The sequence below is a fragment of the Patiria miniata genome, unplaced genomic scaffold, assembly GCF_015706575.1.
Source record: "Patiria miniata isolate m_02_andy unplaced genomic scaffold, ASM1570657v1 HiC_scaffold_9, whole genome shotgun sequence".
In the NCBI taxonomy this organism is placed as follows: Eukaryota; Metazoa; Echinodermata; class Asteroidea; order Valvatida; family Asterinidae; genus Patiria; species Patiria miniata.
The window spans coordinates 15046438-15064520 of NW_024037076.1; the positions used below are offsets into that span (position 1 = coordinate 15046438).

At 41.6% G+C, this 18083-nt stretch overlaps 1 protein-coding gene across 2 annotated transcripts in view; it reads right to left on the reverse strand.

Annotated features, from left to right (window-relative positions):
- LOC119720602 (complement C2-like) overlaps window positions 1-2750 on the reverse strand; it is a 16718-nt gene extending 13968 nt beyond the window's left edge. The window contains exons 1-3 of one of the 2 annotated variants that reach the window (XM_038190337.1): window positions 2141-2750; window positions 1555-1695; window positions 462-524 (exon numbers count right to left, since the gene is read on the reverse strand). In XM_038190337.1, the coding sequence (XP_038046265.1) occupies window positions 462-524; window positions 1555-1695; window positions 2141-2207 (271 nt within the window). In that variant the 5' untranslated portion in view covers window positions 2208-2750. The remainder of the gene's footprint in view (window positions 1-461; window positions 525-1554; window positions 1696-2140) is intronic. The other variant, XM_038190336.1, reaches the window with a different exon arrangement.
- Between the last annotated feature and the right edge of the window lie 15333 nt (window positions 2751-18083).

An 18083-nucleotide genomic window follows, 5' to 3' on the forward strand; every position in this document is an offset into this window, starting at 1 on the left:
AAAGTGTTGCAGGCAAAACTTCAATCAAAAATTGGTCCTGCCATTTGGGTTTCGTTTTTTGTTACTCGCCCTGTATAGGAAATATTTGCGCAAAGCATTTGTTGTTTCCCGGCTCAACATATTGTTTTGCCTTAAAATTGTATTCCCTTTGCTATTTTCAAGTTTTATCCCGAAAAAAATAGATTCCTTTTTCATAGTACTATTTTTCTGGCAATACAAACTTCATTCTCTAGTTTGAATGAGACATCGACCAAAACAAAATCGACCCACGCTTAGTTACTGAATAATTACATGTACTTTACAAATGTCAAATTACTTGCCCGATAATGTATATTATTTTCCTGGCCCACAGTCAGTATCGGTAAGGTATGGACCGGGAGCCAGTGTGCTCGCAAGGCGGATCTTTTTATCGGAGGGTTGCAGACGTCCCCAAAACGGGAGAAATGATTTTTTTTATTTACCTCTGCATGTTGGTGATGCAGACCACTCATCGTCATCATTACAGTAGATAACTGAACTTCCACCTTGCAGTCAAAATATGTATAAAAATACCAAAATCGCATTGTCAGCTTACTCATCTTACATATTAACTGTTCTGCAATCTGCACATAGAACTATACGTCAAACTCTCATAATTCAAAACAACTGTTAAGTCAAAGAATACATTGCAAATATAAATTTTAAAATTTACAAATATGTCATAGGGCCTAAATACTGGTACAATCCCTAATAAAAAGGGAAATAAATATGTACATGAAAGCACATGGTTCTCAACTTTGAGTACTAGAAGTACCTTCCTCCATGATAAGAGCAAGAATAGAATACATATGATCTAGAACCCCCCCCCCCAAAAAAAAAAAAAATTACAATTAAAAAAAAACTTCTGCTCCAAAATTTCAGAAGAAAGCGGCCAGGAATCACCTCAGACAATGTCAGATTGCACCACAGAGCATCTAGAATCTAACAATTTTCCGGGGCCCTTAAGCGGGCCCCGGGACAACACGCCGTAATAGCTTCGCACTCAGCGCTCGCTGGAGTTTGCACTTCATGCATAAAATGTTCAGGTTGTTTTGGTCACAGTTCAATCACATCCCTGTATAACAATGATATACAACCATGCTTGACTCAAAACTCCGCTTACGTCCAATTTTGAACCTGTTGCTTGAGATTTGACTTATCAAGTTTTAACTGTTTATATAGACCTATGTAGAAGAAAAACATGAAAAAAACCTGTTCAATCAAGTTTCCAACTGCAGTAAGCATACAATGTGTAACATGCGAGGTGCATGTTTATTTTTGTTTGGGGACAATGGCAACATGTACAGTTAATAACAGTTTTGAAGACTTGTCATGAGTTGAAAACATGGCGTCTTTTTGGATAGTATCTTCTAATTCTCCAACTTGCGACCTTGTCTGCATTGCACGAGTGAAGTTATTTGAAATAGAGTTGGGCGGCAGGCTACATTTCCATTGTCCATCTGTCTTCCCTCTTTACGACAAGCAGGTTTATCATCTAGTGTAATAATACCAAGTATGATTTCTTTTTGGTCTGACCTTTTAGTTTGTAGCCCTTAAAGCAGATTACAGCAACGAAAGAATTTCTAGGGAAGAGGCCATCGGCTCCTGGCGTGGAGCCAGCGCCAAACTCATAGCGCCCGCCCTCCACTGGCGTAGGTTCCGGGCAACCTTCACCCACTGTAGTCAGAAATAATATAAGACGTTTTTATGTGGGTGACAAAATTCACAGATTTAAAACAAAATACTACATTTAGAATGAAGTTACCTGAATGGTAGCGGTATCTATGAATTCAATACACGAGGTTAATTTAAGGAAGCATTATAAGGCATATCACTTGTTTAACATCCCGATGAAGATGAATAATTTGGGTAAACAATTGGCAGTTCCCTTCCCCTCTGTCCGTATGTAGAAGGTTTGGAGGGCCCGTGTATGGACCTCTTTTTTAGGGAATAGGCCCTACATTTCACTATGTGTTTAATCTAAAATCTTCACACCAAACAACCCGCCTGCAGTTGTATATACATTATTTTATTGTGGGGATAACTCCAGGAGATAGTAATTGTTGTTAACTATATGCTGCAAAATGGAATTTATATGAACTTGAAACAAATATCCTCTTACCTGTACAAGACGCTACCGAGAGTAGAATCGCCAGACTGATGGCGATCTTCGCTGCGGGAAACGTCATGGTGACCTTTTAACTTGTAAGGTTACTTTGGCGAAGATTCCCAAACTAAACCGCGTTTACGAGCCTGCAAATTAATACTGTGATGACAGTTATTCGAACTGGTAGGTCACAGCTAAGAGAGGAAACTTGTCACAGGTGAAGTCTAGATTACTCTACAAACCAGGATACGAGCAGCCTGCACATAACACGGCTGTCACGCCAACTTGCAACGATCCAATGAGCGCAAGCATAGCGTCATGGTTATTTGTATTGCCAATCTTCATGCGCAGTAGTTATACGTGCTGCGCATTTGCTATAATACAAATCCACCATATAAACTCGCACTCGATGAAGTTTCACCATGCACCTGTAGCTGCTTCGGCCCCAATAAATGTTACTTGCTAAACATTTAGCTCAACAGTTGCATTCGTTAATTTGATTCTTTGCCAAAGGCATGCTGCTCTGTAGTGTCATGAGACGATGTGTAGTTCTACCACTCCGCAAGCTTCACTTATAACGTCTGCGCTGCACTTTCCAAAGTAACTTGTTATAGGGGCCATTTTATCAATGTTTTTAAATCTCTTTTTTTCTTTCTTAAATGTTCGCCTCGCCCACCAACTCTATTTGTACTGTATATCAAGTCAAGGGTGTAAATCCGGGGGGGGGGGGGGGGTGATGGGGGAACGTGGGGGTGGGGCGGGGGTGGTAGTTTAACTTGCTCCTCTGGCGACATGTATGTGGCCTTTTTGCAGGAAATGAAAGTGCTGCTAGTAACAGTAATCTCTCCGTCTTAATTATTTTTACGAACGACTTTTGTTTGATGTGAAAGTGAAAGACAAAACAACCCAGATAACCACAAAGTGGCCCATTAACTAATATAACGGTTTTAGACACATTTTGGTCCTTTTTTGTGATTTACTGATTATTAATTTTGCTCCATGCAGGAACATTAAATTAAAAGGTAGTACAGTTTCGCCAGTACGCAAATAAAAGGCCCTGCTATAGCAAACGATTAGGGGCATTGGAAATTGTACGCGTACATGATACGTACGTTTGCGGCCGGGAAAAGGTTGCCTGTTAAATTACAATTACTGGCGAGATTATTTCATGATCTGGCACATACGATGTGCAACTTCACATCAAAACGGTGACATAACCACAGACCGGTTATTTTCTCGGTAGAGTCCCAGGTTTGTCTTTTCGTTCATGAGAATTACTCAACGTACGTTTCACAAGGAAATAGCTTCAACTATAAACAGCCGGTATACTGGTCAAAACAATCATGATGTTAGCACAGTGGACCGGAATTTCCAGATTATCTTATCAAAAAGAAAGTGCGGACCAAATGGTCGCGTGTGAATACGACGCTTTTGCAATTACCAGTCCAGCATGGACAACAACATGCATTGTTTGAAGAAAAGAAAAGTGACGATATTGGCTGGAGTGTGTGAAACACAGCGCGACATTTTTAGTTTGCTGGTTGTATTCTAAGAAGAATCCTTAATTGCCTTTCACAAATTGTGAGATAATTGGGCTTTAAACCGGCAAAGTGAAACTGGCTGCTATATAGCAGGTTCATCACGCCCACTCCAATGAAATGATCGGGTCTTATACATACATGTAGATGTCTTTTAAATTATGTGAGTGACATAACAGTTCAATTAAAAATGGTAACTGCATATTATTATTTCGTGCCATCGCCAATCCCCCCCCCCCCCATTTTAACTTCCTAGAATTTGATGACATGGTAAAATCGATTGCAGCTCTGTCTTGTATAAATATAGAAATTCCATTCACATCTGAAAAAGGAATACAAATGACTGAAGAGGAAGCTTAGTTGAGGCACCATAGGGTCACTCTATCCCTTAAGATTTCAAGGTTTGACATTGGGGTATTTGTTTAAAAGTTAATTTAACAAATTCAATAAGCTGAAGCTAGAATACCACGTTCATATTTATTCACTTTTTTATTCACTTTTTCATGTATGCATTCAGCACCAAAAAAAATATGTTTTCCTTTTGAAAGACCAATGAACCGGAACAACCCACCCATCAGTAAGGGTGGACGTTTCAAGATTTCTTTCACTGGAGTTCCAAGTGTAAAATTATACAACAACCAAAAAGATACCATAACGTAATACATAAATCAACCGAAAGTGACCGAAAACGCGATGGCTATTTATAAGATAATTGTGCAAACTTTCTAGACTTTGTTACACAAATACCACAAGAAACAAATCGATCTATTGGAAATAATTACACATGATTATTCCTTGGAATTGGGGGAATATGCACCGTCCAAGTTGATTCGAGGACCCCCTTGCAAACCACATCGTCCTGGTGGTGGAGGGGGCGGTTGGTATATACATTTTTTAAAGTAAGGTCGACCGCTCGTGGTCGGTAATCAGGGACTCCCCTTCAAGTGGTATCAATGAACAATGTATAAAATACCCAGAATTGCTTAATTCCCTCTTCTAAGTGTGCACGCTGAGACATCTCCCGCAATTGATCTTGGTCTGGTTCTTTTTTAGTCTTCGATTCTCCGAAGGCCTGGCCATTGGGAGACCCCAATAAAAAACATAAACAGTGAAGGGAAAACCCCTTTCAAATCCCAGCGCGATCACCGGATGGTGTAAACCTCCGTTTCCTGCCAATCAAGGGGACCATGTTTATGTGGTGTCTGGACTTAACGACTTAACGACTTAACCAGCTGTAATGCATTGCCAAATCCTTGACTTCAACATGTAAAATGTGTCACCATATCCAAATAGAAATCGAAACATTGGTACATTTTCCCATGATGGGGTTTTAATATGGGAAGATGTAGGCTAGTGATGACGATGGCTGGGGGAGAAGTGGCTGCATGTGGTTGTCATTATTATGTATTACATGAATAGATTTCACAGTGCAGGTCAAAGTGATATGCATGTTAATGCGAAATATAAGGAGCACGAGCCCCCCCCCCCCCCCCCCCCGCATTGCCTGACGTGGCGCCGCGCCGTCCACGGCGAACACTGAAGGCGTGACACTCTTCAATTTAACGTCAAGAGTTTGGCAGCCGTCTTACGAATATCAAGTTCCTGAAAGAGGCGATTTTGAGGCAATGACGTATTTTCTAGGGAAAGGGTACATCGTTAACGTCGGTAAGGCAATATTAGGCTGACGCCAACTGATGTTTCCTACCTCCATGATACAACTACCAGTTTCCCACGTGAAGATTTTTTCCGAGAAATTTAGATCACACTTGCAAATTAAGATGCCATTTGCATCCCATTAAAAATTAGGCCAGTCTTGGTTAAGACCTCCTGAGAGTTTCTAGAGTTGGACTTGTGATTCTCTGCCCGTTGTTCGACCGGCTACAAGGAACACCATTTGGCGCATGACTTCAGGCAACGAGGATACGTACCCTCCCCGTTTTGAAGGCTATTCTCCAATCTGATAAACGTAGCTGTTGGTTTGACAAAACGTACACCCCCTGGAACTTGAACATAAAAATGCATATATGCCAGGCTTAAGCCCTGGATCCGCGTACAGTCAGACCCAAGAAAACAAATTAGTACTGTGCAATTAAGCATTTGTAAATACAATATACAAAAACGGCTCTTTATTATCACTTTTTACCGTGTAATTTTCTGATACATGATGTAAACCATTGTTTACTCTCACTTTGTTTTACCTCACAAATACGATTTGTAGTGTATGGATTTACACCCCCCCCCAAATAAAATGCCCAGAGAATATAATGAGCTTTTCGAGCTGCAGAAAGCGCCTAGCATAAATTATGACCACTCATTTCTAGACATTACGTTCAAAATATCAAGCAAATAAAACTCTGTTATCAAACAGAGTTCGTGGCTGAAAACGTTATGGATGGATAACTCTCTGAAACTCTTGCATTGTCATCTGACCCAGTATGAAGCGAAATTGCAAAGGGTACAGTGCGTCCTGAAATCGCCCAAAAATTTACGTTTTAGATTCTTTACTTGTCCTATTGCAAAATTGCTATGTTTTTCTGTCAAATAACCATTTTTGCAGAATCCTGCCAGAAATCTGCAAAAAAAAAATCCATTCTGTCAAATTTTCTGTCAAACTCGTTCTGTTTTATAAAAAAATCTGTCAAAGTTAGCAGAAAATCGGCTAAAACGGTCACCCTGCTTAGATATGCGCGAAAGAGAGTGATACTCACTATTTTAGCGTCAAAGAACGTAATACTACGTTGACAATAAAAATCAGTAAGCCAATATGATATACCAGGTGCGGATCCAGGAATTTTGGCGGGGGGGGGGGGGGGGGGTCATCAGCAAATCAATGCCGAAAATAGACAGGTTTTTTTTTTTCTCCGGATCCTTGTCTCCGTAAAATCAATTTACCATACTTTCAATGGGAGCGCTGTTCAAATCCAACGATCATGAACACTATATTACATAGCTGGCTCAGTCCGAATGTTGTGCACAGGTGGACATTATTACCGGTGAAGCGTGAATATCCGACTCCATGAAATATGGACTCATTGGTAGTATTGCGCATGCGTAAGTACGATAATATGCTATTTTTAGGATATGGCAGAGTGACCTGTCACGTGCTAGGGATTAACCAATAATCGGGAAAAGGAGTCCGATTTTCATATGACACCGGTACAATTGTCATATTTTTTTGGGGGGGGGGGGGTCAGAGCGGGGGGGGGATTCACATTTGTAAAAAATATATTTCTGTGAAAAAAGTTTGAGACAGAGCTGGGGGGCTAGTTTAATTGAACCCCCACCCCCAGCCCCACTGGATCCGTGTCTGTGACGTTGGTGGGAAGCAAGTTCTTGACCTCCCAGTCTCCGTTCTGATTGCTGAACAAAGGTTTAAATGAAATACAACTGAGGTTACTGCTACATACACACCAACTCCGGCCGGGCGAAACTACGCTCTGAGCAGCAAATGTAGGAAGGTTTCTTTTGGACTATGTGCGGGAACAGTATAGTAGAGGGCGCTATGCTGCCGATTCGTACTAAAGAGCGAACACTATAGTACAAATTAGGTTCGCGTGTGCGCCCCCGCGCCCCCATCGGCCACGCTGCTGATGGATACTACACATCTGGTGGATACGTGCGCCTGATAAATGAGCATTATTGTTATTATTATTTATTATTATTATTATTATTTTTATTATTATAATAATTACAAAAGTTGCAAACCACAAGCATCTGCAGTCCCCCCAGGCCACCTGGTCCCAAGTCTTGGGTTACTATCTCTCCATGTAGTCCTTTAAATTACCGAACCTTTGCAAAATGTACCGATTGATTTGGTTCCCTTGTTGAAATATGGTGGGACACATTTTACACTTTTAGGTCAAGGATACTGCATTGAAATGAGGCTGGCAAAACAATTAATAACCACATAAACATGGTCCCCTGGATTGACAGGAAACGTGGGTATGTTCCATCCGGAGAGAGCACCAGCGCAAAAATAAAATTTGAATCCCTTTGTTCATTCAAGGTTGCTGAAACATTGCTTCAATCTATAGGTTTAAGAGCAACCACGGGCGGTCTTAACAGACGTCTTTAAAGAAAAATGTGTTGCATGAAAAGTTTAATCCTAATTTTATACCAGGGCACACCCTTAAGCATGGGTGTCGCGAGGAGGGGGAGGGGGGGGGGCGAGAGGGCGCTTGCCCCCCCCCGGAAAAGCTACAAAAAGAAAAGAAAAGAAGATGAACAGGAAATTTAAAAAAGTAAAAGACGAGGTGCGAAGTCAGATCGCTGTAAATTTAATGCACATTTAACAACATGAGCGTCCGTAGGGGTGTCAATGGGGGGTGGGGTGGGCAAAAGTCCCCGCCCACCCTCGAAAAAATGATAAATTGAGAATATGCTAGAAAAAGTAGGCCTACACGGATTTTATTTTTTTTGGGGGGGGGAAATGTGCTTTGCCGCCCTCTAGAAAAAAATCCTTGCGACGCCCATGCCCTTACGTCATTTTTACATAGAGTGGGTAAAGTCCTGTAAATGCATGTAGCAACATTTACGTTTTATGCATTTTGTTCCTCTCCAATATAATAACACAACTCAAAATCCAAACTTGGTCACGACCTAACCAGTTGAAGTTTCAGCTCAGTGGATATTACACTTTTCGAGAAAACAGGGGGGGGGGGGGTGGACAACCTTTTGAACACGAAACCAAATTTCGTAAATAGCACTCTTTATTAAAAAAACATTGAAGTGTGCATTTAAGACTAAGTTTAATGATCAGGGGGAGGGATAGATGGAATATACATGTATCCTGCCACTTTTGACAGGAGGTGGTCGGGTGAGACACTGTATCACCCCCCCCCCCCCCTGAGTGTTTCAGATTGTTCCCAAATAATTGAGGAATCATCTCAGATATCAAGCTTGAATTTAAATCTAATGATGCACTGAACGCAGGTCATGCACGAAGCCCAAAACGCGAATTTTATAGGTCTACAGAATAGGCTAAAATAAAAATTCGTCTGCTTCCGGTACCCGACCGACCCTATTGTGTGTGTGTGTGTGTGTCAACCCTACCCTTTTTTATCCACAAGCTAAATGAAACAATGTCCATTATGTCAAACGCAACACCCTCTCAACGACTTTAAATCAAAAACGTTGGTAGCATTTATGTTGTCCGTATTCGTGCGTTTGTTTATTTACAGTTGATAAATTCGGTTGGGAATCTCCGTTTTCCCCCGCAGCCGCTGGTATTATACGTGCAACAAGTTTTTCTTTGCGGTTGTGTATACATGCGGCATACAGAAATGGTAGACTGGGTCCCGCCACTACAAAGATATTAGCCAGAACGATGATGGAAGTACCGGGCACGTAGGCTATAATACGTACGGCGCTGCACATAGTGGTCTACATGGCCTATTAGTATTACTACTACGTGTCAAAATAATTCCTACTTTTATGATCCTAAATAACTCTGTTGTTAACCAATGGAATTAAACCAAAATTTCAGATCATGTAAACAAGGCATGACGAATTGTATGGAGCGAGTGTCATCAGCTTTATGCAAGAGGGTGAGATTTAAACGCCGTACGAAAAAAATACTCACTTTCAGCGAAGCGCGTGCTGTGGACAAAAGCTTCTGCAGGAATGCAGGATCACCCCTGATGTCATTGCACACCTCCTCGATTGTGTGTTAGCTAATGCGTAAAGCGAAAGGTGTTGAATAGCATAACATTAATAACAGTCGTCGTCTTTTGTTTCTTTTTTTTGTCTTTTTGGGGGGAGGTTCCTCCTTTTGCCTCGTCCCCGGATCCACCTTGGTGGACGTACTGACGGCACAACAAAATGCACATGGAATGGGTGCTATGATGCATGCAGTCTTCGTCTTTTTATTATTATTTTTATTATTTTTTTTTTCTCCAAAGAAACCACACAGGGAAACTGACTAGATGTATTATATTTATTTTAAGGTTGAACAAAGAAATTGACTGGAGCGAGGTTTGAACCTGCGACCCAGATTACCGTTCCGGTGCCCAACCAACTAAGCTATCCAGCCCTACGTTGGTGGCTCCCCATTTAGTCAAAGTCTTTGTTAAGAGGCACTAATCAGAAGCCATATGCCATGTAGCCTGGGACCACACCCAAAGTCATGATGCAACATTAGCAATGTTGCAAACCCGGGAAATAGCAAACGGGGGTCACTCAAAGAGGATATATACTGCTTTTTATTGCACCTTTTTGTTTGTGTTTGCACACGTATGTGCTTTACTGCGTGTGCGTAATTATACATTAGGCTTTGAGATATGCGGCAATGATAGGAGGGCACTATTCTGTTTAGATGTAACTCCATCTTAATAATCAATATGGACCTGACCAACCTCGTTCCCAGGGTGCGGAGCAGTACACGCCCCCCACTACCTTCTCTCTTACCCTGATATTGGATCATTTTGCATGTGCAAAATTTTTGAACACGTATACGAATGAGGAATAATCTGGTGCCGTCTGGTGCTTTACGTCAGCGTTTGTTTTTGTATGTGGTGTCTGGGGTTAAAACAAAATCAATTCGTCGCGGCGTGAACATAGCGTGAGTTACGAAAACAGACAATATCCAGATAATATGCAGTATGCAGTAGGCCTATCACATTTCATATTAAAATGAAAACAATTGGAAGGGGAATTTGTTTTTTTTTTTAAGAAGGTGTGGACCATTGATCATGATAAGTGGTGTGGACGTAGGAAACAACAACACCAAGTACACGATATAAATCCATCACTTGCCAATTGCGGTATCGAATCAGGATACAGGAAGAAAGTTTCCTATATCCAGGGCTTACCATTGGAAACGACATTGGAAATAAAGTAAGCACTGGGGACGAGGTTAGGACCTGACGCAATTTGATTTTAAGAGATATGTGACAAATGCTCATGCACGTACTTCAAACCACATCAATTTGTTGTCAAATTTGGGCACGTCAGATTTTAAAAGTAAAGTGTGCTAGATGGACTAAGCCCTAAATTATTCCTTCGTGGTCTGACTTTAGCGTCGTTGCATGCAATAATCTCGCTAACGTGGTCAGGCCTGTCATTAAAAGCGTTACGGTTTTTCTCCACATTTTATCTTGTCTCTTTTCAGTATAATGCAAAAGTCTCCTCACTCTGGCCATCAGGCCATTTAGACTGTGCTTTTCTGACTGTTGCATTTCTGTTACCTCAACCACAGACAAAAACAACAGGAAAATATCTCCCGGAGTTTAATGTATGCGCAACATGTTTCCTTATTTATCAGGAAGCTCCATTGTCGAAAGTTGAATGTCAAACAAACCGCTTCCGTGATTTTGACAAAATGTTGAGCGGGTGACTGAATTCCCCCGCCCCACCAAGACTTTGAAAGTGCAACCGTCTGTTTGAGCTATCTATCAAGCGTGGGGGTATTTGGCATGTATAAACAGTATACATGTATGTCGCTTTTTGACCAAATGCCTCAATATGTGGCCTCCTGGGAGACTTACGCCTACGCACAAGAGGCAAAGAATAAGCGTGCTGCCCGAAAGCCTAGAGCTCCCCGGCGCTCCCAAAGGGGAGGGGGGGGGGGGGCAAGCCTTCCCCCTCCCCCCCGGAAAAGCACCCCCACCCCCTTGGAGACTTACGCCTACGCACAAGAGGCAAAGAATAAGCGTGCTGCCCGAAAGGCTAGAGCCCCCCGGCGCACCCAAAGGGGAGGGGGGGGGGAGGCGCTCGGGGGCGCTTGAGCCCCCCGAGCGTCGCATGGGGGGGGGGGGGGAGGAGAGGGGCAAGCCCTCCCCCTCCTCCCGGAAAGCACCCCACCCCCCCCCCCCCAAACAACCCAAAGAGAATAAAAACAGGGGGGGGGGAGCGACAAAAAAAGGTGCAAAGTCATATAACTGGTTTTTTTTAATGGGTTGCAGGGGGGGGGGGGGCAAATATCCCAGCCCACCAAAAAAAAAAGAAGAAAACTCGAGAATATGGTGGAAAAGTACAGAGATTTCGGGGTGAAAATGTGCTTTGCCCCCCTCTAGAAAAAATCCTGGCGACGCCCGTGTCCGTACCCAGACTGAATAGAGTGTTTACGCCTCGAAAGTAGGCCTACACGTTCATTTCTTTTCTGTGAATGTCGGTCCGAATAGTCCAGTCACTGACTTCCATGTGTGAATTTACTAGATTTTCATTTTATACTTGTCCTCAATTCGCAATATGTTCAATATGTTGTAAATTGTACTGCTTTTTTTCTTTCAAAATACCCATTTATTGCCCTTGCTTTGGTGCGCCAAGTTAAGACACACAATAAATGTAAAAAATATAGGACGTTATACACTTTTCAGGTTATACTTGGTGCCCTGATGTGCTATATTCTTGTAAAATCACGCAGGTGTTTGAGGTCAACTAACACGCTCCATTGAACTGATATGTCATCTCCAGGTACACTGAAACTGGATGAGCATTATAATCTGGATGAGCATACCAGAGGACGTCTGAGATGGACAGGCCATCTCCTGAGACTGCCCGAGAAAAAAAACCTGCCAAGCAAGCGCTTATAGAGGCATTCCGCAATACAAGCTGCCAAGAGATGGACAACGAACCACGTGGCTGAAAAGAGTAAACAGGGACCTGACAACCACGGGTTTAAAATCAAAGATCAACACATCTGGCACGTGGCATCAGACATCAACAGGGAGCAGTGGAGGAAACTAACAGAGTGGGCAATGTCACATCTGCTTGACGCAAGCGCCTAGATGATACATACACATCATGATTCGAAGCAGTCAACCAACCCCAGCATGCTCGGTCGTCGAGATGGGTGCATACCTATGTTCCCCAATACCGATGTTCCCCGAAATCCTTACCATATATTAACCCTAACCCTAACCCTAACCCTAATCCTAACCCTAACCCTAACCTTAATCCCAAGGATTTCGGGGAACATCGGTATTGGGGAACATAGGTATTGGGGAACATCGGGTAGACCCCGTCGAGGTGTCTGCCTTAGCTAAATAGCCAGCCTGACGTGGGTTTGAGTAAGCTTGTATTGTTTTTTTTTTCTCGCAAGGTCCCGGAGAGTATACAGTGCTGATGGAATGACATGGTGAAGGACGAAACCAATACTGATGTGAACATCTCAGACTCATCAGTTCCATCATACAGAATAGTGCATTAATGTACCCATAATGCTTTGCGAGGTTTGTGTTTCCTGAGCAGCTGTGAAAGAGCTAAGCGGTGACTGGCGTCTCTGCTGGATATGGCGGTGGGTAAAGGCGAGCATAATATCATAATAGGTCGCCTGTGCCGCACCAGTTTCTATGCCGTTGAGATACAGATACGTTACAATGGGCTATTCCACTGCGAAGATTGTCATCAGTCTGGCGATTCTACTTCTAAAAGCGAATCATTCAGGTATGGAGAATTTGTTCTCGTTTCATGTATGAATTAGAACCATGCCCATGCCTCCATTTTACACTATATTTATATTTTACACTATATTTAAATAAAAAGACACAGGCAGAAGAAATTGATATTTTTGTAACTTCCCTCCTTAATTTCATTGCGGGTTTGTTTGTTTGTTTTTGAATACACAATGGTTTTGGAAAAATGAGAGTGCATATTTTAGGTATGCAGGCTTATAAAAAAAACCTACCGCAATGGATATCAATATGACCTGTCATAACGCACTAAACATCCGTATTTATCTCTTTTTTTTTTCAAACGAGTGATTTCTGAAGTGTTTGTTTTCTTACGCATTAGGCTGAAAAATGAGGAAAGTGAAAGTTAGAGGAAAAACCGTGTCCTTTATGCGTTAAGGCCGAGAATCCATGTGTCCCTTTACGATGTGGGCATTGCATTGTGCGTTCACCAGTTGCGTAATAAGGCTTTCTCTGCACACTAAGTCTTGACGGACGTAAGACCTCGGAGGGCAGGCATTAGTTTTGCGAGTAGAACAATCAGGCCCTCAATATAGTAGGCCTACACAGGGAATGAATTTTCAGTGTATTATGAACGGATATTTAAAAATGTCCATGTTTCCGATTCATATTCAAGATAATTTACCCGTGCTCTCCAACATTTTCGATTTTTCTCCCAATAGGTGTTTAGTTTGTATATTTAATTTAAACGGAAACACCTTTCTTTTTGTTATATATTGTTAACGTTGTTAACCCTCTGAAAATGTGCCTTTAATTGGGGTTGGATTTGCACCCCTGACGCGCAAAAGGATATGTCTGTCTGAATCGGGCCGCAGATAATGCGAAATTGGAAAATGTATTATTCCATAACTAAAAGTGGGCGGATTTATTGTGTTTCATGTGTATAAAAGGAAATACATGTTGTATTGCTAGAAAATAGAATGGGGTGGGGTGAAACTCGAAAATAGCACGTGAGAGCAACTTCAAGGCTTGATTTTGCTACTCGAAAACTGCTTCATGCTCTCGATTTGAGCTTTTACGTCTGTCAAATAAACATGGATTTTCAGAACACGCATCATTTATGCAACCGGTAAACACAACACAATACGCACACGTAGTTGTATTTTACTATAATGTCTGATGAGGAAAAGGCATTGTCTTTCCCCTTTTCCGTATAATATAACCCTTTCCCATAGACAAAGCACACAAACGCACGTTCGAGGACCGTTTTCAAAGAAGGATGAACTCCCGAGGACAACAAAGAACCTGTTGTTCCTCTGCGTGTCCGTGCTCGGGATGTATGTAATACCAGGGAATTGTAAACGGACACATGAATTTTCGGCCCAACTTTCATTGTCCCGTCTCTTAAGATCCGATAAAAACTACACCGTCTAAAAATTATGTTGAGCAATACACCGTATTCACGAGGAAGACATTTTTGATCGTGTTCCCTGAATGTATTTTATTAAATTGTGAACTGTTGAATGGGATGGTGCCAGACTATTTTTGCATTCCAATCCTCACTTTCAACTTACTTTTTAAATGTGGCTTTAAATATTAGGGTATGTTTCATGACAAATTCTCAATTACCCATCTTAGCAGACTGGTATTAATTTGTAATTAATTTTATGTCATTGCTTTCAATTTATATTTGCAAGTTCCAAAAATGAAGATTTTTATATATGGCGGACTCGTGAATAAAGCCTATTAAACACAATCTTGTTATCACTTTGTGAACACATTACCAGCACACTTTCGCAAAAAGTGGTTCGGCCACCATTCTTAACAAAACCTCATTGGCCGGGGTTTTGGGCGTAAACCTTATCAGTCAGCCGATCACGCTCAATGTACTTCGGCAAAACCGCAAGTCCCATCATAAAGAATGAGTTAACTGGACCATTTTTTTTCCGAGAGTGTGATTCTAACTGGCTATAGTTGGCTTTTAAAAGAGCTTTTGCGAATGGGAAAGACACTTTGGAAACATCCAATCAGTTTGGATATTATGCTTCATGAATTTCTGAATAAACGAGCACATTTTTAAACAGTATTTTCTTACTATTATTTTTCGGTGTGGTGGTGGTGGTGGTGGGGGGGGGGGGCTAGACAGACAATATATCTGAATGGCACAATAAGAAAGACAGCAGGCGCAATAAATTCGCGAGTGATTAAGATTTCAAAAATTTATACGCGAGCCATTTGCATAAAAAGTGACCCCACAATTTTTTGCAAAAAACGAGACAGTCAAGTAAAAAAACGGTGGAATCGTGCGAATATAGCAGAGGATCATCTCCCTAGCTTTTGGGCTATTATCTAAGAGCAGATTTGATAACATTAGGGTCCAAAAATGGGTCCTATTTGCACGAGAAAATGTAGGAATGCCATTGGTAAATTTGGCAGCAGGCAGGCTAAACCATTACCAGCACACTTTCGCAAAAAGTGGTTCGGCCACCATTCTATACAAAACCTCATTGGCCGGGGTCTTGTGCGTAAACCTTATCAGTCACTCAATTGACTTCGGCAAAACCGCAAGTCCCATCATAAAGAAAAAATTAACCGGACCATGTTTAACGAGAGTGTGATTCTAATGCATGTGAAGCTAAACATTATACGTGTCCCAATCCCAATCATCAATGTTCAATGGCTAAACGCTATCCATAAATACTAAGTGCCTGTTTAGTATTGAAACATATTTACAAACTGATAGCAAAAAAAGTGTTTAGAAAAGTGTTTAATTGCTAAACACGGTTTTTGCAGTGCATATTTATAGAATGATTGCTAATTGTAATTTGTTTATTTATATTTCCTGAATTTTGTTTCATATTTCAATAGACCTCGTTGTCTTACCACAGTCAACATTTTTGATTGTGGTATAGTGAACAATGGTTGACTGCTGTGATGTGGGATATATACATATCCCACATCACAGCAGTCAACAATTGTTTTTTACACCTCTGTCTTGGATTCTTTTGATTTTGATATAAAAATCACGAAAAGAAACAGCAGTAAACACAACAATCATGACAATCAAACGTCAACTCACATACATGTCGCGTGCTCGAAACAGCTGATCGTCTGCTAGTTCGCTGCTCCCACTCCGCATGCGTGAAAGCAAGGTGAAAATAGCGTGGGTACGAACGATACAAGCGTTTCACACCGTCCGTACATGTACCGTACGTACAAAGTCATAGCACACTCCCTGTGGGATATCACATACGTGATATCCCACAGGGAGTGTGCCATGACTTTTTATAAACTTAACACGTGATCGTTCTAGGCCAATGAAAATACAGTATTTAAGACAGAGGTAAAACAATGATGATTCGTCAAAAACAAGAGTAATGATAACGTATCAAGTTTTTCTCTGCACACTGACTGGCAGTGCATAGATAACATATAGGTCGAGGTAATTTGAAATCTTCCGTAAAAGGCCTGAAACACGTCAAATCTTGACGCAGCGCGCATGCTACGTACGCGTGAAACTAACGTATCAACTTTCGAAAGCCGTGATAAAAAAAATTAAAATGTTATTCAAATTGATGTAGATATTATTATTTTTTTTTAGATTGATGCCCCCTTAAAAATATCAAATTAATATTTGCATTAATTTATTTATTTGAGTATTAGTTTGAACAATGACCTCCATTAATCATGTTTCACTCTGTCCAGCACGACTTTCCATAACTGGCTGCTGTACAAAGGGGGACACGCGCAACACTAATCTTCATCGTGCACCTTGAAATACGGTGGGCGCATGCGCTTCCTAGTCATAGAGAGATAACTATTTTTTGGGGGGAGGGTTTGTTTCACCTGGACATTTGAATTTGTTTTGAAATGGCTATTTTTCTGATATAACCAAAAAAATGATTGCCCTTTGAGTGAGACACCAACCAAAAAATCGGCCCACGTTTTGTCACTTTTCATTTCCCCCCGGAATTATTTGCAGCCCGACATCAGTTCTGGCACGGTAAAGTAGTTCCCACCCTATTTTAGCATCAGGAGTGTGGGGACTGAGAACCAGCCGACTCGCTTAAAACAACCCAAAATAAAAGCCTTTTTTAATAACAGTTGCAGACCAAAATAGAAAAAAGTATTTTCTTCCCTTTCAAATTAATCACTAACATATCAAAATTCGTTAGAAGAAAAACAATTGAATTTGTTAAAGATTACGGAAGATGCATCGTAAGCCTAAGCATCTTATATTATTTCTGACTACAGCGGGTGGAGGCTGCCCGGAACCCACGCCAGTGGAGGGCGGGCGCTTGGAGTTCGACGATGGCGCCACGCCAGGAGCCGACGGCCGATTCCCGAGAAATTCCTTTGTTGACGTAGTCTGCTTGAAGGGCTACACACTACAAGGTAAGACAATAAGAATTACAATACACTTAGCTGTTATTATTGTCCAGAAACATCTATTCAAAATGTAACGCGGTAGTGGTGTGACGGAAATTGGAGATGAAGCCCTGTCCGAAACCGGCTTCCGGAGCTACGGCTACGTCTTATGTGACGATGTGCCCTCGTATTCGTAACCATGGATGAGGGACATCGACAGGGGAGCTTGCTTCTCCTGTTTCAAAGAAATTAGGGACCTTCTGGAACTTGGGACCCTATTGTCCTATCAATAGAGAGGCCCCCTATTCAATGCCCCCTATTGAATGCAGAAACAAAACTCACACACACGTACGTTTGTTTATGGTGTATATCGAGGATTTTCTTTTGTTCCCCTTCCCGTTTCCTTTGTTTCAACAGCTCTCATTGGTTTTGTACACGTTTTCCAACCGAGGAGTCCTCGAATCGGTTTCTGACCTCGATTCACCGATGATGTTGCACGTGTGTGTCCTCGATTTACACCATAAACAATGGTTAAGAAAAACCTGAGAAAATACACCTTACTTTACTCGCCATGTGAATATTTGAACCCATTTTTTTATCATGATTTCCTTGAGTGATCCTCTTCATTTTGCGACCGATAACCCTAACCCCAAAATGTCTCTAAATCTGATTTTTTTCAGAGAGGGGGAAACCTTGTGTGGA